The 21850-nt window shown below is 37.2% G+C and overlaps 1 protein-coding gene across 1 annotated transcript in view; it reads left to right on the top strand.

The window, feature by feature from the left end:
• Positions 1–19989, top strand: part of ZFAND6 (zinc finger AN1-type containing 6) — a 75868-nt gene extending 55879 nt beyond the window's left edge. Inside the window, 6 exon segments of the mRNA XM_089906684.1 lie at positions 3023–3193; positions 4380–4404; positions 4406–4543; positions 5422–5522; positions 16138–16251; positions 19071–19989. Coding sequence (XP_089762810.1) covers positions 3040–3193; positions 4380–4404; positions 4406–4543; positions 5422–5522; positions 16138–16251; positions 19071–19219 — 681 coding nt within the window. The 5' untranslated portion in view covers positions 3023–3039 and the 3' untranslated portion in view covers positions 19220–19989.
• Positions 19990–21850: the final 1861 nt, after the last annotated feature.

Consider the following 21850-nt stretch of genomic DNA (forward strand, 5'->3'; position numbering starts at 1 on the left):
ATTTCTCCCTCCCCCCTGCCCAAATGGTTTGGTGAGAAATGTGGCATTGTTACACATTTTTGCAAATCTCTTTAAGGTCTGGCTTAATAGCAAACAGCAGGATTCTCATAGTTGCCTCTGCATTCATTCTGTTACAATGTTAAAAAGAAAAGCTGGTGTCATACAGATATGTAGTTGGAAAAGGAAGGAGTATTTTAATAACCTTTTCAGATAATAGAGGTTTCTCTTCTTTGATATTACACCAAAATGTAACAGTTTGTAGTTTCTTAAAGGGATAGTTGCAATGTAGGATCTCATACTATATAAAAACCTTTTGTCTGTTAACTCTAAAGTCCAGTGTTCTTTCACTTTGAATAAATCTTTTGTTCATGAATAATTTTGTACTGTCATACATTGGTCACTTAGGAAATATTGGCTTACTGACTTATGCAGACCTTCCAAATGTCAATAGTAGTACCAGCTACTCACATGTCATTAATATAACCACTGACCTTATCAAAGACTCTCTAAAAATTGGAGAAACTTGTCAAGCTTTTTTTCATTTGAATGTTGTCCTCGGCAATAAATAGTATTAGTTATTTTTCTTGAAGTGACAGGCTTCTTACTTCATTTTTGAGAAAATATCTGCCACATACTCAAGTCTGAATAACCAGAGTTTGTCAGTCGTTCTTTGAAATAAAAAACTTGTTCTGTGAAAAAGGTGACTCGGTTAGGTTGTAACTCAGACAATTGCACAAGTGCTTTTTCTTCAGTCATCATACTTTCTATATGCAGCAGGAATGCTTTATGTGTACTTCCCAGTTTGTCACAAAAAATATTAGCAAGACGTGTGTGTTCAGGCTCAAGATTTAATAAAATTAATAATTTTATTGTCACAGTGTGGTGATGAAGAATAGAAGGTAGTATACTTCACTGCCACTGTTATGGTTTGGCTCCTTGATGAATGAAGCTCCAGGTTTTTGCCCACCATTGCTTTTGTACCGCAAATGCACATGTCAACATGGTGGAAAAGACAAACTAGTTAGCATTAGTATGAAAACAGTTTTGACCTCCCCAGGGGTCCAAGGAGCAAACATTGAGAACCACTGATTTAGAGCTTGGACTTCTACCGAATCTCAGCTCCATCACTTATTAGCTACATCCATGACTTTGAGCAATTACCCTGGTTCCAAACCAGACAACCACACTATTCCTCATGAATATAGGCCCCCAAAATCAACAAAATGTTTGACATTTGCTTTTCTATCCTAACATTGTTAATAGATTTTTTTAGTTTGATACACTGTATATGTATTTACAGAACTACAGGAAAGGGAGGGTTTTTAAAAGTAGCATAATATATAAAGCAGAGCAGCCAAGATTAGATTCTGAAATGACTTGCCATCATGAAGTAAAAAAGATGTTTGTCAAAATCCCAAATTACATTCCTAGGCCTAAAGATCTTTTATTTATATTCCTAGGCCTAAAGATCTAAAGATTCTAAACAGTTTTAGGTTTTTCTTTTTAAAGGCAAATGCTAAACCTGCTTTGTTTTGTAGAGTCAAATGCATTATTGCTCTTGGCTCTGAAATTTGCATTAAATACCCTCCCCCCATTCTACAACTGTCTTTTCAAATAATTTAGGTGAAGAAAAAAAATCTGTTAATGGTAAACAGTGAATGTTTATCAATTCAGGGAAACTTCAGTGGCAGAACAGTGTCCTTTGCTTAGTCTTGTCCTGTATGACCTTTGAACATACACTCATCTGTAAATACACATACACGCATTTTGGAGGAACCTTCATTTCATTTGGGAGGCTTTTGTTTTGTTTTTTAATAAAGTGAGATAGAACCTCTTATTACCTTCTCATGTTATTTATGCCAAAGAACCACTTGCTGTATGGGAGAAATGGCACATGGGGTTCTTCCATCTGCTGTAATTGATTATTGCCTGTGTGGTTCCCAAACAGTTCCTCTGCCTGTTAGTTTTTAAGTTTTAAATACTCTAAAAATAAATAAATATTTTGTTCCCAATTACGTAAGTAGTATCTTCATTTAAGAGGATTTTAAAAGTACAGAGAAGGTACAAATCAGAAAAAAAAAAAATCACAGAGCTTTGCCATCCTTGGATATATTCTTTCTTATCCTTATTGATGGTTAATAGATGCATTTTTGGGTCCTAATTGGCAACATATTGTATATACATTTCATATTGTGCTTTTTCATTCATTATCAGCAATTTCCTCCTTCAAAAAGAATTCTAAAATATTTTTAATGACTGCTTAACTTCTGAAAAAAATCCATTCTCCTAATATTAGATATTTAAGTTATTTTAAGTTTCTCAGCATTATAAATATACTGTAAAACACATCCCTTGTGTGTGTGTGTATGTATATATATATACATATGTATATATAATTTTCTCCTGATTATACCCTAGTTATTCTATTGAACGAGAATGATTGGTTCAAAAGGGCAATCTTTTTACAAGGCTCTTAAGGTGAGTTGCCACATAACTTTTCAAAAAGATTGACACAACTTCTCATTTTTCCAGTGTTCTGCCAATTTCTCCACATCTTCACCAGCATTGATATTCTGTTCAATGCTTTTTAAACAGAAAACATTATGCAAGTTAAAACATGAACTTTTAGCAAAAGTTTAAATGCTTAAAAGTTAATAATACAACACATAGCAAACTGTATTTCTCATTAATAGGAGTCCAAGCTGAACCTAGACTTAAAGGATTTTCCTTAACATTCTGATGGTGCGGAGTCTTTAGTACAGATTCCCTTCTCTAGTTCATAACATTTTTTGAACCAGTACAGACCGACTTGTATACAGTGGGTCAGAGATAAAAGTTCAGTTTGTATCCTTTTGATCTTTATTTTTTTCTGTCTCTACCTCAGCCTATGTGTTGAGGCAGCTGCACAGAGTGGTTTAGGGCAGAGTATAAGTGTATTTTCCTTTATTATATAAAGCAAATTTGGATAATATATGATTGTAGTGTGTGTCTGAGTTCTTTGCTAATTCTGTGTAAATTTCAGGTGTGCAACAGAGGAACATGGCTCAAGAAACTAATCACAGCCAAGTGCCTATGCTTTGTTCCACTGGCTGCGGATTTTATGGAAACCCTCGTACAAATGGCATGTGTTCAGTATGTTATAAAGAACATCTTCAAAGACAGAATAGTAGTAATGGTAGAATAAGCCCACCTGGTAAGTAATTCTTACCTGGTAAGTAAAACACAGCACTATTCATAATTGAGATACACCTGAATAGCACAGGGAACCCAGTACCTTTTTCTGCTTTCACATTTTACTTCTTTTACTACACTTACATCAGGAAAATGTCTCATTACATAATGTGATTATCAGTGGTAGGGAAACAGGAATAGGAGTATCTTTACCCATTGAAAAGAACTACTTCTTACTTGCTGTGTTAGAGAATTCTATTATCTTATTAAAATAGAGGCACACTTCATTCAAGTATATATATAGCTGTCTTGGAAAAGGTGTAAGGGAGTGAGGGCTGTACGAGGACCTTGCTTCTTTTATCTAGGATGACTTTTGAAGCCAAGACAGTTGTAGAAGGAAAGAGTGAGTTATATATAGCCACAGCTGACTGTAGAAAAAGCCTTTCTCCATTAGGAAGGAGAGGTGTAACAGTTTGACTCAGAGAAAGGGATGTTCATCCCCAGTTCATTTGAGTTCTTTATGCATTTTTATGTCAAAGGATTTTCCTGGAAATGAAGTGGCTTTTGTTTCAGTAGTTGTGTAAGAAGGATCATGAGGATTTTGAGTATAAGCTTTGCAAAAGTAAAGTGTTAATGGTACTCATCTAGGATAGTTCTCATGTAGCTTAATGCCTAAATGTATAGGTTTTCGTGGTGAATGAAAGTGCAGGCTGTTACTTAGTTCATTTAAAATTGTGTGTAGAGTCTTTCTCATCATTGCTTCGTGTTGAAGCCAGAAGCTAGAATCATTTAATCAAAACTTCTTTACTTAAGGCTAAGACCAAATGAATATAAATTATTGTTTTTTAAGTCATCATCTACATTTCTGCCTTATAAAGAACAGGTAAAATAATATAACCTGAGCACAGATTTTAATTTTGAACTTATGTTTGCCTTACTGCAAAATTCTTTTTTATTTGAAATATTTGTGCGCTAGTACTTGGAAGACATTTGTGAATTAAAGGGTTTGGGTAATAATAAGTCCTAAGAAATCGTAGTTTAATTTTGGATATATACATTTTGTATATGGTTTCCTTGGTTAAAATCAGCATTCTTTTCATAGGCAAACTATTGAAAAAATTTTAACTAAAGTAATGAACCGGCTTATTATATAGTAAAACAAAATCCATATACTATATTTCGTGGAAAACTGATCTTGATTTTTGTAGATGAGGTGTTGGCCTGCCCAGGGTACAGTCACTAACCTGAGATGTCCTGTTACAGCACCTTCTGTCAGTAGTCTGTCTGAGTCTTTACCGGTTCAGTGCACAGATGGCAGTGTCCCAGAAACTCAGTCGGCGTTAGACTCTACATCTTCATCTATGCAGCCAAGGTAAGATGTAGCCTCTGAAGTGTGATTGGAAAGCTATTGAAAAGTAAAGCATATATTCCACATGATCAGTTCTGTTAAGAAGGAAAACTATGTAGTCAGCTTACGATTAACTGGCATAGAATTATTATTATTAGTGACTAGTCAGAAAAATCTTTTTATTGGTTTTAAATTGGGGTGGGAGTAGGGAGTTGTCTTTTTAAGTCTCAGATTTCCTTTCAGACAGGTTTTTCTTTATTTCTCTTCATAATATATCCTGACCAACCCTTGAAGTCCTTCTGAAGCATGTTCAGTTCTTCTAGTCATAGGCTTATTATGCAAGTACTAGTGCTTTGTATCAAAAAGTACAGTCTTGTCACAGGTTCCCTTCGTTTAATATCATGATGTGGTACTGATACCTATTTGTACTGTAGTGTATTTTTTCTTTTTAACTTTGAAGTCACATCATTTAGAAGCCTGAAAACACAGAAATGTTTGTTTTATTCTTACTCTACTGTTAGGAAACATATTAAGTTTCTACTCTGAAGTTCCTTTTTCCAGTTTATGATGGGAGATGTTCAGTTCTGCTATGCAAGTGTATCATATAGAACTTTGTATTAGGGTTCCTGAATTATGTCTTTATCATACTAGTTTTCATTTAGTGAATTCATACACAGTGGACATATACTGTTGCTTTATTTTCAAAGCAATAAACTTCTGGTCCAAATTGGTCTCAAGTTTCAAAGCCCTGTAGTTATGTTTAAGTTATAAAAAAAGTATCTCTGATTAATTCTTGTCTTAATTATCTACTTACATATGTGAACTCTTACTTATTAATCACTTTAGTTACTCTTCATGCATAGAGATCATCTTTTAAAATCTAAATATTTTTGCTTTTCTAGCCCTGTATCAAATCAGTCACTTTTATCAGAATCTGTAGCATCTTCCCAAGTGGACAGTACATCTGTGGATAAAGCAATACCTGAAACAGAAGACCTGCAAGGTTTGCACATGAACTAGCATATATTTTGTCATTTATTTAACATTTGAATATTACAAGCCAGGCACTATCTTAGATGCGTATGTTTTTTAAATTACCTGCCTAAGATAACGTATTTTTACATTTGTTTTCTTTATGAGCAGAATATTTTATATCCTCAAGTATTTAATTGACTGCAATGTTGGGAGCCATTTCCCACTTACATATAATTAGGTCATCAGCATAAACATAGAAAATTAAAAATCTGTTTTGTTTAAGAAATATAATTAAATGAATAAGTGGTGGTATTATACTGTTCTCTTTTACTGTTTTGCCCAATTTAACCTAAATACTATTTCCTCTCCCAGCAAACTGGGGCTGCTGGTTTGAGAGGAATCTCTTGCTTTTGACTCAGGTTATCTAAGTGACTGATTATTTTGACTGGCAGTGGCCCCGTCTTTCCCTGTGTGTGACTTCCAGCACAACAGTCACATTCAGTTACTCTTATTTATAGCATGGTGTCTCTTGTTCTTGCTCATGCTCTTTATATCCACGTTATGCGGATTAAAGTGAAGTGGATCTAGGAAGACTTGAAAATGTGTTTGAAGGCTTTCTTAGTGGGCAGAGATGGTGGAGGAGGCATTTAGGATGCTGTTAAAAATCTGTGCTTAGTTATATTCTATTACTGTGTGGAAACAATGTGTAAATTGAGAAGGATACTCTGGAAAGACAAGTCCAAAGATGAGCTGTGTGTCATTTTACGTATGGCATGATTTAAAGGGAGAAGATGCCATGCCCAGTGAAACCTTCCATTGTACATGGTGTTCACAGGGTGGTGACAGATATATCTGGCAATCGTAGCTGAAGTTTGCTGAAGTTTAAATTCAGTTAAGCTAGCTAATTCCCCTTCCTCTGATTTCATGCCCAACAAATGATTGGCATAATTTGCCTCTTTGTAGATTTTGCTATAGAAAAATATACTGTCTGACCAACATAAGTATTCCAGTATAACATAAGTATTAGGTGAATAATTTTTATTTTTTAGTTAAATAGGAAAGTTTAAGGTTGGGCAGAGATAAGGAATATTTTAAAAACAGAAATAGAAAAATTCCCCAAATCTAGTTATCCATTAGACGTGGGAAATAAGACAGGGGTGGTATTAAAGCTTTCGGTTGTATGACAGTTGAAATGGCAATGGTGTGGTTGTTTGCCACAGGGAGGTTGAAAGAAGTAATGGTTAGACAAGATTTTAGATAGAGTAAATTGGAAGTGGTCAAATTTCAAAACTTAAAATCTCAATTGGAGGTTGTAGACAGTTAATAGGTATTTAAATGTATGATCAGTATTATGTCTGAGATTTGGAAGTCCTTGGCACAGGTTGAAAATGAGAGGCAAAATCAAGAAGAGCAAGTAGGATAATGAGTCAGCAAAGGGGAGAGGAAGAAGTCATCTAGATCCTGGTTAGTTTTAGGCCACAGATGTCAACAGAGAGTTTTCAAGAAGCAAAGGTTGCTTAGCAATTTTGAGAGAGAGCTAAGTAAGGAAGAATGAGAATAGGCTGCCAACCATGAAGGTGTTATTTATGTCTTACAATCGAACAAATTTTAGAATGTTGGTAGTGGGAAAATATATGCTGCTTAAGAATAAAATAGCAGGGATTTCCCTGGTGGTGCAGTGGTTAAGAATCTGGCTGCCAAGACAGGGGACACAGGTTCAGTCCCTGGTCCAGGAAGATCCCACATGCGGCAGAGCAGCTAAGCCCGTGCACCACAACTACTGAGCCTGCACTCTAGAGCCCATGAGCCACAACTACTGAGCCCACGTACTGCAACTACAGAAGCCTGCACACCCTAGAGCCCGTGCTCCTCAAGAGAAGCCACTGCAATGAGAAGCCCACGCACCACAACAAAGAGGTAGCCCCTGCTCACCACAACTAGAGAAAGCCCACACACAGCAACGAAGACCCAACGCAGCCAAAAACAAAATAAATAAATAAATTTATTTTTTTTAAGAAAAAGAATAAAATAGTTGTTTTGCAAGTTTGACAAAAAATGAAGATTGTAAGTTGGTGAACTAATGTAATATGAAGTGACATTTATGGTGTATGGAGAACAATATAGATTTCTCCACATAGCCATAGATACATTAATGCAAATGGTGGTCTTGATGCCATATTAGGAGAAATTGTAGAGGGGTTTTAAATTGTATAGACTCCTTTTTTCACTGTAATTTCAGTGACTTTTAAGTTAAACCAGTATTAACTTCTAAGTACCTTTTAAAAGCTTAGCATTCATAATTCCAGCATAGCAGAATCTTTGAACAATCAGATGTAAGTTTCATCTGAGTTTGAGAGGATTCGTTTTCAATGGGTAAAATCTCTTAACAGCCTAGTTTTTTAAAAATATCTTATACTGTTGAATTAAAAATGTCTTTTATTATAAACATGCACACGAATATGTGTATATATATATATATACACACTCATAACACATAATGTACTTGTGACTTCCCTATTTGATAGGAACAAATGCAGAGAATATTTTTTCCATCTACTTAATAGATGGACGAAAAGAGAAGTCTTTGACTCAAGTCCTGTGGTCATTTGAGCTGTAACTGGAACCTAGGCACCTGACTCTAGGCCATTATTCTTTCCACTAGACAGTTGTGGTGCTTCCTGGACTAGGATGTCCTTGTGTGTGCTTCTGTTGCCATATCCAGCCCTCCCTCAGTTCCCAGGGTAGGATCAACTGGTTTGGTGACCTACCCAGGTATCTGTTTTCTTCCTTATTATTCCATTTGTATTCCTCAAGGGAAATTTTTTTAGATAGGAAGATCATCCCAGGTAGAAGAGGGTACAAGAGTAGCATCTGTGTGCCTAAGCCAGAATTTCCTAACATTGTCGTTGGAGTTTTCAGAATAGTGTCCTTGAAACAGCCTTTTTTCTCTGTAGGTATTCTGCTTATAATTAGGTAAGTTGCCACCAGGTGGTTGGTACTGCTTCCATTTTGTCCTCACGGCTCTGAATAATTTTTCTCCTGTTTAACAGAGAAGCTCTGAAGAATTTTTTCATGTTTACCTGAGAATTCACCATATTACTGCATCTTTCTCGTTTAATTATGCCTTTTAACTTAATAAACAACAGTACCTCACTTACACAGTATCAGTTATGAATGACAGATTTCCAGTTTATGAAAGCTTAGCTTTGTATTAAAAAAATTTTTTTTCAAGTTTTTTTTTTTTTTTGGCCGCGTTAGGTCTTTGTTGCTGCACATGGGCTTTCTCTAGTTGCCGTAAGTGGGGGCCACTCTTGGTTGTGGTGCGCGGGCTTCTCATTGCGGTGGCTTCTCTTGTTGCGGAGCACGGGCTCTAGGTGCGCAGGCTTTAGTAGTTGCGGCGTGCAGGCCCTAGAGCACACAGGCTTCGGTAGTTGTGGTGTGTGGGCTCAGTAGTTGTGGCTTGCGGGCTGTAAAGCGTGGGCTTAGTTAGTAGTTGTGGAGCATGGGCTTAGTTGCTCCTCGGCATGTGGGATCGTCCCAGACCAGGACTCGAACCCGTGTCCCCTACGTTGGCAGGCGGATTCTTAACCATTGGACCACAAGGGAAGTCCCAGCTTAGCTTTTTAAAAATGAAAACTTTTAAGTGTCTTTGTACACTCTAAACTATCATACTTCATTTCTATTAGAACAATATGCTCAACTTCAGTTAACCTCTCAGTCCCTCAGATATTGGAGCAGAGTAAAAAGAATATGGAATTTGGATTCAGAAGTTCTGTTTTCATATCTTGACACCTCCTCTTCTCTGAACCTTATTTTAATTACTTTTGAAGGAGAATAATAACCATGTCCACCTTAGAAGTTATTAGAAGTCAGTGAAATAAGATGAAATGTGTTTTGTTAATAAATACAAAGGATATTCTTATTCTGTATAATACCAGTGTTTGGGGAGGCTTAGCATAAGAGAATATTGAAGCTTTCCAGCAGTAGAATGTAATCATGACTAAGGTGGTGAGCTCTCCGTCACAGAAGTGTTTTCAGAGAGCTGACTTACTGTCAGAAACAAAGTAGAGGGGATCTCTGCACTGAGTGGCAGAGTAAATTAGAATTCTCATAGTCTTTTCAGCTCTGAGGGTTCCTTTCTTCATACCAAGTTGAATTGTCAGATCAGTGGTTCAGAACAATCAGAGAGGAATAGTCCCTTTCAACTAAAGATTAGGAATTTGTATGGATTAAAAATCAGAGGTTGATTTTTAAAGAGTGGGTGATAATAGCCAATACAATCTGGACAAAGTTGGAGGACTAACAATTCCCAATTTAAAAACTTAATACAGGCTACAGTAATCAAGACTACATAGTACTAGTATGAGGATAGTCATATAGATCAATGGAATAGAATTGAGAGTCCAGAAATAGCATTCTTACATTTACAGGCAATTGATTTTCCAACAAGGTGGTGCCAAGATCATTCCATAGGGAAAAAACATATGATGCTGGGCCATTTAAGCAAAGTTGGATCCCTACCTCACACGGTACACAAACATTTACACAAAATACATCAAAGACCAATATGTAAGAGCTAAAACTATAAAACATGTAAGAGAAAACAGGCATAAATCTTCATGACCTTGGATTAGGTTTCTTTAGACATGACACCTACAGCTCAGCAAAGAAAAAATAGACACATTGAACTACATCAAAATTAAAAACCTTTTTGCTTCAAAGGACTATCAAGAATGAAAAGACAACACAGAAAGGGAAAAAATTTGCAAATTGTATATCTGATTAGAACATATAAAGAAATATAATTCTACAATAAAGAGAACCCAAGTTTTAAAAGGGCACAGGGTTTGAATAGGCATTTCTCCAAAGAAGATATAAAAATGGCCAAAGTGTTAAGGATGTGGAGAGATTGGAACCCTCATTCATTATTGTTGGGAATGTAAAATGGTGCAGCCACTTTGGGAAACAGTTTGACAGTTAAAAAAGTTAACTCAAAGTTAAATAGAATTAACTATATGACCAAGAAATTCCATTCCTAATTCCCAAGAGATTGAAAAAATGTGTTCACACAAAAACTTATATAAGAATATTCATAGCAGCATTATTCATAATTAACAAAATATGGAAAGAACCCATATGGCTGTCAACAGATGATTGTATAAACAAGGAGTGGTATATTCATACACTGGAATAGTATTCGGCCGTAAAAAGGAATGACGTTCTGATACGTGCTGCAACGTGGATGAACTTTGAAAATATACTAAATAAAAGAAGCCAGGTACAAAAGGCCAGCGTATTGTGTGACTCCATTTATGTGAAAGATAGGTACCGTGAAGAGGGCTTTTTTGCTGGAGAAGAGTTTGTAAAAGCAAAAGCATACTGGTAGGAAAACACGAAATTTGGGAGATAGAACAACAGTTGCTAGAGTAGCCAGTTCAGACAAGTATGTGTTGGAACTAAAGTTGGAAAGATTGTCTAGAATCAGGTCATGGAAAATCTCTAAGGTATTGGGTTCTAATCCATGATAAGGGAAGAGAGCCATTTTGAAGGTTGGTTGCTTCTTTTTGTTTGTTATAAGATGACACAAAGTTGTATTTTAAGGATTCATTTAACAGTGTTTTGCCTCCAAATAGCTGCTATTAGAAACTGATCTCATTTACAGAGCTGCTCTCTTCAGGATGGTGGCCACTAGCCTCACGTGATCACTTGAAATGTGGCTAGTCCGAAGTTAGATATTTAGTGCATATTTATTTGCCAGTTACACTCTAGTTGTAACACATACAGTGCTTTTGAAGACTTAGTAGCAAAAAAGACAAAGTGAAATATTCTGTTAATACTTTTCATATTGATTTTTTATTTAAATGATAACATAAATTAGTTTTATCTGTTTCTGCTTTTTAACATACCTGCTAGAAAATATAAAATTAAATATATGATTCTCATTATTTTTTTTTTGGACCCTATTGTTTTTGGACCCTGTTAGCCCGCTATGCAGGCGAATTTTTCTCTTGAATATTAAAAAAATTTTTCATTTTGTAATGGATTTTTTTTTTTTTTTGCTGTGTTGGTCTTCGTTGCTGCGCAAGAGCTTCCTCTAGTTGCGGTGAGCAGGGGCTACTCTTTGTTGCAGTGTGCGGGCTTCTCATTGCGGTGGCTTCTCTTGTCGCGGAGCATGGGCTCTAGGCGCACGGGCTTCAGTAGTTGTGGCACATGGGCTCAGTAGTTGTTGGCTCACGGGCTCTAGAGCGCAGGCTCAGTAGTTGTGGCGCAGTGGCTTAGTTGCTCCTCGGCGTACGGGATCTTGCCGGACCACGGCTCAAACCCATGTCCCCTGCATTGGCAGGCGGATTCTTAACCACTGCGCCACCAGGGAAGGCTTGTAATGGATTTTTGAGCTAAGAATAGCATAAAGATCATTTTGTCCTCCCCCTTATTTTGCAGGTAAGAAAGTGAAGTCCAGAGAAGGGAAATGAATTTTATCCCAATGGGTCATTGTAAAAGTGTACATTTGTTCACTAAATATCTGTTGAGCGACCGCTCAGTGTGAGCCCTGGGTATGCAGTGGTGAGCAGAAAGAGTCCCCACCCTCAGAATGCTTAGTCTAACCCTTGAATGAGACTTGTCATGACAAGTTATATATATGGATGTATGTTATGTATATAACATATACCCATATATGTAAGGTATATATGCTATATTACATAGATATTGTATCTCCTGTAAGATAATGTTCGGGGATTACGTAATAATGTCATCTTATGTTCAGTTTTATTTTTCACCATGTGTCTTGACTATGCCCCCAAACAGGTAGTGCTAAATAGTTTTATGTACTCATTGTTATATTTGTGTACTTTTTTTTTTTTTTTTTTTTAATTTATTTGTTCTATTTGTTTTATTTTTGGCTGCGTTGGATCTTCTTTGCGGTGCGCGGGCTTCTCACTGCGGTGGCTTCTCTTGTTGCAGAGCACAGGCTATAGGCACGCGGACTTCAGTAGTTGTGGCTCGCGGGCTCTAGAGCGCAGGCTCGGTAGTTGTGGTGCGCAGGCTTAGTTGCTCCGCAGCATGTGGGATCTTCCCGGAGCAGGGATCGAACCCTGTTCCCTGCATTGGCAGGCAGATTCTTAACCACTGCGCCACCAGGGAAGCCCCTATTTGTGTACTTTTTTCTTTCTTTTCTTCCCTCCCTCCCTCCCTCCCTTCCTTCCTTCCTTCCTTCCACAGGATGCAGAGCATAGGGCCTTGTTCCTCTTGAATGTGGCCCTCCATGTGGGTAGTTAAACCAGTTTTACCTGCCTGGTGCTTTTTGAAGTATCTTTAAAGTAGTGGTCAGAAGGCTTTGTCTAGTTGAGATTACCATTAAAAATTATTAGCAAGTGCTGTACAGTTTATCTCTCAGCCTTTATGCCATTGCATAGGCCTCCCAAATAGCCCTTTAGGACCACTGGATGCAACACAGGCAGCCACCTGTTCTTAGTCATTAACAAGTGGGTATTCTCTGTTTACAATTCTCAATTCAGAATATGAAAAACTGCCTAGTTCTGAGGAAACTGTCCTTATTTTGGCTTCAGGTTCAATAAGAGTATGGCCCTTTGGCCCTTAGTCTACTGTATGGCTTGCTTGCTTGCTTGCTTATTTATTTAGTATGGCCGTTTTAAAAGATTGTTTCCTTTTACGTAACTTAGAGTTTGATAATTATGGTTTGCTTTGATCTTAAATCTCACATGAAAATTGGGGAAACAGGAGTAATTTCTAAGAATCTTAGACTTTTACAGAATACTGTTATCATCTTGCCCATGAATTCGTTTGGTAAATGTTTAAATTCAGGTACCAGCCATTAACTGCAGGTAAGCTAAGGCTACCTTAGTCTGATGAGGATATAGTGGACATGGTCAGCCTCAAATTTGAACCCTAGTTTATAAGCTTCTGGCGTGCCACCTGATCCTTCACTCCAAAGGTTATGCAGTTAACCTCAGTTAAAGAGAAACCGTTTGCTTTGACAGATCTTTAGGGTTAATACTGTGAAATGTCTCTGTTGAGGTATGCAGTAGCATTTGTATCCATAGTAGGTAAATGTATTTTCACTGTTCTCCATTTCCAGATACCAAAGTTTGTGTCTCAGTAGTTAAATTGGTTCTGTTAAATATGTAATCTTGTGGGATAGTGGTGTTGTTACTGCCAGTAAAGCATTATTTATATTAGTATATTTGAGTATCAGACTTGCTTGGGAGAATAGGTATGCCTTATAGATTTCAAAGGTAATAAATAGAATAGATTCTTTTCTGATTGCAAGTTAACTATTTTTGAGCTCTTTACACACAGCCCAACCTTATCTGATACTGTTCTAGGAGCTGGGGATAAAACAGTAAGCGAGACATTCAGCCCCTGCCCTCATGGAGCTTACATTCTAGGGGTATTTACTTATTAAAAATAAAAGGTTTTATGTATCCACATTTTGTTTCCAAAAAAAAAAAATGTAGATATTGGTAGCACTGTCTCCCATCTAGCTTTAGAATGTCCAGGTGGAATAATCATGTTATAGAGTTCTTCATTCATGCATATTTATTTGTTAGTTTGTGGTGTTTTGCCTTTTGTCATATTTTGTTAATAATGTGTTGACATAAGCAGTTTAGAATCCATTACATCAAATGTTTGAGCATCTACTGTGTATAGTTCACTGTGATAGGTGCTGGAAATTCAAACAGGGAATAGGATGCTATCCCTCTTCTCAGCAGGCTTACAGTATAGTTGGGGAAATGGAGCACATAAATACAATAGGTAAATAACTCAATACTAATTCAGTTCAACAGATTATTTATTGAATGCCTGCTGTGTAGTAGGAGGCACTGGTAACAAGGATGAAAATGACAGGTTCCTGCCCTGAAAGGTTAAGGGCAGGTTAAAGTCAAATAGGCATTTACAGGGCTTCCCTGGTGGCGCAGTGGTTGAGAGTCCGCCTGCCGATGCAGGGGACACGGGTTCGTGCCCCGGTCCGGGAAGATCCCACATGCCGTGGAGCAGCTGGGCCCGTGAACCATGGCTGCTGAGCCTGCGCGTCCGGAGCCCGTGCTCCGCAACGGGAGAGGCCACAACAGTGAGAGGCCCGCGTACCGGGGGAAAAAAAAGAAAGGCATTTATAATATAATAGTGCAGAAAGTGCTACCGGGCATAGTAGGGTTTCCTAGTCTAAGTTGTGGGAGAGGGAATGGAGTAAGAGCTGATAATATAAGCTTAAACAAAAAAGACACATTGGAGTTAGCCAGGTAAGGAGGAGAGGGACAAGGGGGCATAGGAAAAGCGTTCCACATAGAAAGGACAACTTTTACAAAAAACCCAGAGGTAAGAGAGAATTTAGTATGTTCAGGGAAACTGCAAATACTTCACTATGCCTGAAGCATGGATTATTGTTGAGGAATGGTGAGAGACAAGGCTAGAAAAGAAGGGTGAGAAAAATCCTGAAGGACCTCTGGGCTTTATTTATCCTGGGGGTTAGTGGGGAGTCGTCAAAGAATTTTAAACATTGGAGGGCACATCATTAGATTCTCATGTAAGGCAGATGACTTGGATGCAATGTGTGAAGCATGGATGGAAGAGGGGGCTCATGTGAAGTGCCCAGAATTTGGTAGAGAGTACTTAAGGGAATTAAGGGTAATCAGAATGAAACGTTGCAAGAGAACTGAGACAGGGTTCCCTGGAGGCTTTAAAGGGCAATTGAATGGTGAAATGAGAGAAAAGAAGCCCTTTTGAATTGGTTGTACACAGCAGAGGTACCTGGCATAGTCCCATAGATTGGTTAAGCAGTAGATTACTGAAGAAGAAGGACTGGTTGGTGATAAAATTGGAGAGGTTAAATCCTTGATCCCTGGCAAGTCACTGACTGTTTTAGAACAAGATACCATGTCTGCTAGGTCACCTGATAGATTCTAACTCTAGCAACAGCATTTGGGAGGGCCAGGGTAGTTAGTGAGAGGGAGTGGCGGGGGTCACATTAGTTAGGATTTAGGGGCAATAATTAGACCTGAATTTTGGTGCAGCTGGCCTTGGCTTCAACACTTAAATCAATTTATTATCTTAATTTTAACATTTTAATCAATTTATCTTATTCTCAGTATTTTAAAGGTTTTATATGAAACATTCTGAGAATTTTGAACATACTTAGTATTCCACTAAATCTTGGTTTCAGGCTTTTTCCCCTTATTCTCTTTGAAATCTACATAGTTCTGAGCTCAACAGTGTTTAGAAGTTTGCATGTGACCATTTTCTTACACACTCCCTTAGAATACCCAAGTAGTGTTTGTGTTTTGTATGTCTTTTATTGGTCAAATACATAATTATTAGAAATTTTAGAAAATACAGTGCTTTTAGAGTCACTTGTTAATAAGTCAGAGTATAGTCTAGATTTTCTCCATGTGTGTATACATACATGCATACTTAACATACATATATGCATTTCACCAAAAGGGGGTCATATTATATAAACTACTTTGTAACTTAATGTGAGCATCTTTCCATGCTAGTAAATAAATAAATTACTCAGTTATCCTCTGAATAAACAGGTCAGTGGGGGTGGGGTGAGGGGTAACAACCACCCAAATTTCAAAATCTCATTGAATAATTAAATTTTACCACCTTCCTATTTTTATCAGCTTCAGTATCAGAAACGGCACAGCAGCCATCTGAAGAGCAAAGCAAGTCTCTTGAAAAACCAAAACAAAAAAAGAATCGCTGTTTCATGTGCAGGAAGAAAGTGGGACTTACTGGTAAGGGCCTAAATCACATGGTTTAAAACTTAAGATTTTATTTATGATGATGCATGACTTACTATTAATGGCTTCAATTAAGATTGTTTTTGTTCCCATATGAGTTAATAATGGATATGCTTCACCTTCTGAATTTTCTTAAATAAAAGTAGCTTTATTTACATACCTAATAGTAAAATGAATAGCTTTTCTTTTAAAAATTCATTTCAGCTGAGTTTGAGAATATTAGACAGGTAAGGTCAGTGTGCCAGGTGCTGTGAAAGGGCAAAGATGTGGCTCCTGCCTTCAGAGAGCCGAAATTGTTGTGTGTGAGAGAATATTTAAGTCCTTGGTGAGCTGTGAAGTACTTTCTCTATGTAAAGTGGCTAGTCACAGGTTATGTTCAGAGAGCTCATATGTAAGGTGATAGCCGCGTGCTGCCACGCAATAAGTAATCAATACATGTTGACTACTGTAACAGAGCTGTTAGCTGGGATTGTTATTAAGGGGGGGGGCTTCCCTAGTGGCGCAGTGGTTGAGAGTCCGCCTGCCGATGCAGGGGGGACACGGGTTCGTGCCCCGGTCCGGGAAGATCCCACATGTCGCGGAGCGGCTGGGCCCGTGAGACGTGGCCGCTGAGCCTGCGCGTCCAGAGCCTGTGCTCTGCAACGGGAGAGGCCACAACAGTGAGAGGCCCGTGTACCACAAAAAAAAAAAAGAGAGCGGGAGAAGAAAATGTTTGAAATATTACTTGGATATTTGGCAAAGAGAGTACATTTAAGTGCAGTCAAATAGATTTCTTTGGGAATTCAGGGATGGATGTGATTAATTTATATAAAAGAAGAGGAGTAGAGGCCCATCAAAGTCATGAAGGTAGAATGTTCCAGCTGGGTCTTGAAAGATGAGTAGGACTTAATAAGTGATGGAAATGGGAGCATTTCAGGCAAAAAAAAAAAAAAATACCTTGAACAAAAGCTCACAGAAAGGATAGGGCATGTTTAGGGGACCGTAATAGGGGATTGTAGCACAAAATATATGAAGAAGGGGGTTAGATACCACCATAGAGATAAGGCTAATGATGTGTACTGTGGTTAATTGATGGGGAACAGTTGCAGCTATAAATAGTTACCATTTATTGTTTACTATGTGCCAGACATTGTGCTGAATAAGAAATTGACTTAAGAGGAGATAAGTTTGTTTGTTTGTTTTAATTTATTTTTGGCTGCGTTGGGTCTTTGTTGCTGTGCGTGGGCTTTCTCTAGTAACAGCGAGCCGGGGCTACTCTTCATTGCTGTACATGAGCTTCTCATTGTGGTGGTTTCTCTTTTGCAGAGCACAGGCTCTCGGTGTGCAGGTTTCAGTAGTTGTGCCACATGGGCTCAGTAGTTGTGGTGCATGGGCTTAGTTGCTCCGCAGCATGTGGGATCTTCCCGGACCAGGGCTCAAACCCGTGTCCCCTGCATTGACAGGCGGATTCTTAACCACTGTGCCACCAGGGAAGCCCGAGATAAGATTTTGAGTAAATTATGTTTTAGGAAGGTTTATCTGGCTAAGGTGTAGATAAAGAGGAAAGGAGATTTACAGTCTGATATCAGAGATGTTTAAGACTGGCCCATGCCTTGGCAAATGTATTTATTTAAAGAGTACAGACGTGAACAAGTAAGGCATTTTAAAGCGTACATATTTAGCATCAAATACTGTCTTTCTAAACCTCAGAAACTTCGACTTCACGATTAGAAAGAAGGCTGCGACTTAGTAATTTCTGTCTTGTCAGTCTAGTATTATTCTTGGCTCCATTTTTCATTCATTATTATGAAGTTATAGGGGAATTCCTTGGCGGTCCAGTCGTTAAGACTCCACGCTTTCACTGTCGAGGGCCCAGGTTCCGTCCCTTGTCGGGGAACTAAGATCCCACAAGCTGTGTGGTGCAGCCAAAAAAAAAATAATAAAATTTTAAAAATAAAAGAAAATTATGAAGTTACAGAGTATCTTTTTGAAGTTTAAAAAATTTGGTAAAGGAAGTTTACATCAAATGTCAATGTTTAAAATTTTGATTCCTATCTTCCATTTCCAGTAATTCCATCATAAAATCATAATTTGGGGGTGCAGGACTGGTTTTATTTAAAGACTATCCACACTGCTTATTTCTCTGTTTTGGCTTCAGTTCTTGGGGCATTTCCCTAAAATCAGTAGCATTTATTGCACGTTTACTATATGTTAGGCACTTAATACTTCCTCATTTAATTCTTACTGTAACCGATTCCAAAGTTAGAGATGCAGAAGCTAAGGGTCACGTAATTTGCCTGTGTTAGTAAATAGATTCAGGCTTAGGCAACCGTAACATCTCATGCTGTAAATCACTCAGCCAGATTACAGTTCGCCTCTCCATTGGAGGTTAGCCAAGGAAAGCTAATATACTATGCTATTTGTTAGCAGTTCTGTCAAAAGTTTCATTTCCTCTTCCTTAATTAAATCTTAAGATTGCCTTCTGACAGTATGCTTATTTTTTCACATTGTAGTATTTGAGGAGTGTTTCAATTTAGCAACCCTGTTTTTGATAGGAAGCAATTGTGTCACGGGTGAAAACTTGAGCTCAGAGAAGTGGTTATGACTTTGGTCTGCTGATACAAACCTGTATTTGTATTTGTAGGTAGGAAAAAGAAATGAAGCTATCAGCTATGGATTTTGAGAATGTTACTAGGTTGTGAAACTGCTTGTTTGGAATGATTCTTTAGACTGCTGCCCTAAATATATGATCTTTTTAACATTAATTATGCTAGAGAGTTTAATATTTTTAGACCTTCCATTCAACTCACGTATGTGTATTAATCCATTTTCAGGGTTTGAATGTCGGTGTGGAAATGTTTACTGTGGTGTACACCGTTACTCAGATGTACACAATTGCTCTTACAATTACAAAGCTGATGCTGCTGAGAAAATCAGAAAAGAAAATCCAGTAGTTGTTGGTGAAAAGATCCAGAAGATTTGAACTCCTGGAATACAAAATCCCTTGACCATCTGCAAACTAAAAATTGACTTGAGGTTTTTTTTCCTAGTCATTGGGAATGTAGAGCAATGTATCTTGCATAGACCTTTTAATCATGCATGTCATCAGAAGAATAGATTTTTGTTTTTGTTTTGAAAATGACTCTGAACATTTATTTACATTGCAGTTTCTGTGGCTGAAAAGACTTAAGTAAACTACAAGTATTATCCTTTTAAGATCATTTTAATTTTAGTTGAGTTGAGTGCCGAGGGCTTTTATAACAAATGTGGAGAAATGTTGGAGGGCTGTGATTTTTCCAGTATTAAACATGCATGCGTTAATCTTGCAGTTTATTTTCTCATTGTGTATGTATATATAGCTTTTCTCTGCAGCACGATTTCTCTTTTGATAAATGCCCTTTAGGGCACAACTAGTTATCAGTAACTGAATGTATCTTAATCATTATGGCTGCTTCTGTTTTTCATTAACAAAGGTTATACATATGTTAGCATATAGTTTCTTTGCACCCACTATTTATGTCTGAATCATTTGTCACAGGAGAGTGTGTGCTGAAGAGATTCTAAGTTTGTGTGTTTTTAAATTTTTTTGAGCAAGGGAAGGAAAAGCTGTATGCATTTCATTGCTGACTGCAGGTTTCTTTCAGATTATGTTCATTGGTCTGTGTGTATACAATATGAAGAATGATCTGAAGTAATTGTGCTGTATTTATGTTTATCTACCAGTCTTTGATTAAATAAAAAGGAAAACCATAATGTTCCCTTGTATTACTTTTTCTCTTATTCTTTCTGGTAGTTCATTTTGACTTTGGTCCTTCAGTTTTCTACTTTACTTAATTTTGTGAGATGAACTCACATCTGTTTGTGAGTAATCTTAGGATGACAAACTGTTCTTACATTCCTGTGAGTCGAACATGTCATATTTTCTAGCTCTTGTCTGATTCTCTGTTCTGAACTCTGTCACACTGAATTAGCATCTAGTAGAAGCTTCATTTTGGTAGGATTAGAGAAACAAACAGCATAACTCAAACACGGCAGTTGGAGAATTGTGAAGTAGAAAGACCTCCAAAAGACCATTTGTCCTGTGGTTTCAAACTTACCTGGCCGCCAACCTTTTTAAAACTTGAAATATGTAAAACAGATTAAAATAGTATTTTACAATACAAATGTCTATGTTTACATTTGTTTGCTTACTACTTGTGTACTCTATCTTAGTATGTGTATTCTACCTTCATATGTCATATGTAATGATGGCTTAGCATTGAAATCTGTAAATAAGAGAAAACCATTATGACTATCTCAATAGATCCAGTTAAAGTATTTATTAGAATTTAATACCCATTCATGATAAAAACCCTTGATAAATTAGGACTAAAAAGGAATTTCCTTAAGGTGATAGTTTTTATGTAAAACCAAATAAACAAAAGACGAGCATCTTCCAAAAAGAGGAAAATTCATTTCCCTTTAAAATCAGAAACAAAGGGCTGGTTTTCCACTATCAGTGTGCTTATAGTAAAAATCGTGTCAGAGATCCTAGCCAATTTAATAAGAAATAGTAGTAAACTCATTATTTGTACATTACATGTTTGTTTTTTTAGAAAGCCCAAATAAATCTAAAGAGAAAGTACCAGAAATACAGGGTTTTGTTAGGTGGTAGGTGTAACATTAATTTTCAGAAGGCAGTTGCATTTCTTTATAGCAGAAACAACTAGAAAACTGGAGGACATCTTTTACAATACCAAGTACCTAGGAAATTAACAATGTATGTTGAAGACCTCTTTAAGAAAAAATTCTTAAACATTAAGAGATAACTAAGACCTCAAAAAATAGACATGTTCGTGGCTAGGCAGACAATATCATGAAGATGTCATTTGTACCCAAATAGACCTATAGATTTAAAGCAAGTCCTATCAAAAATCCCACCAAGTTTTCTCCTGGAACTTATTAAAGTGATTCTAAAGTAAAAGATAAAGGAGAGCAAAAGGCTAGGACATTTCAGAAAGGAAGGAGCAGGGAGGTGGGCATTTTTCCTGCTGATGTTAAGACTCACTGTGAAGCCATGTTAATTAAAATAGTGTGGTATTAGCTAAGGGCTGTACAGAATCCCAGTAGATTAGACCAAAATGCCCAGGAAAAGCCATGCATGAGCTGAACTTGGTATAAGAGTGGTGGGACACCACACTGGGGAAAGGAGACTATTAGATACTGAGAGCACAACTGGTTATCAGTGTGGAAAAAGGTGAAAATTGATCCCTATGTCATACCATAGGGGAAAAAAATTAATGTAAAACAAAATTTTTAAACTCTTAAAAAAAAGATGATTACTGCTTAGACCTTGGGATACAGAAGGACTGTTTAAGACACAAAGCATTAACTGAAAGTATTATTGATGAATTTGTCTATTAAAATGAGGCATTTTAAACCAAAAATACCTTAAGGTATCTTCAAAGAAAGGGAAAAGCCAAGTTTCAAACCGGGAGAAGTTACAGTGCAAATCAAGACCATAGTAAAATACTATTTTACACTCATTCAATTGGCAAAAATTTAAAAGTCTTGCAGTATCTAGTGTTGGAGGGATTCCACATAATCTCTTAAAGTTTCCTGATACTAACCAAAA

Source organism: Delphinapterus leucas, chromosome 2, assembly GCF_059928025.1.
Source record: "Delphinapterus leucas isolate spDelLeu-1000000601 "Yukka" chromosome 2, BTC_Dleu_Yukka2, whole genome shotgun sequence".
In the NCBI taxonomy this organism is placed as follows: Eukaryota; Metazoa; Chordata; class Mammalia; order Artiodactyla; family Monodontidae; genus Delphinapterus; species Delphinapterus leucas.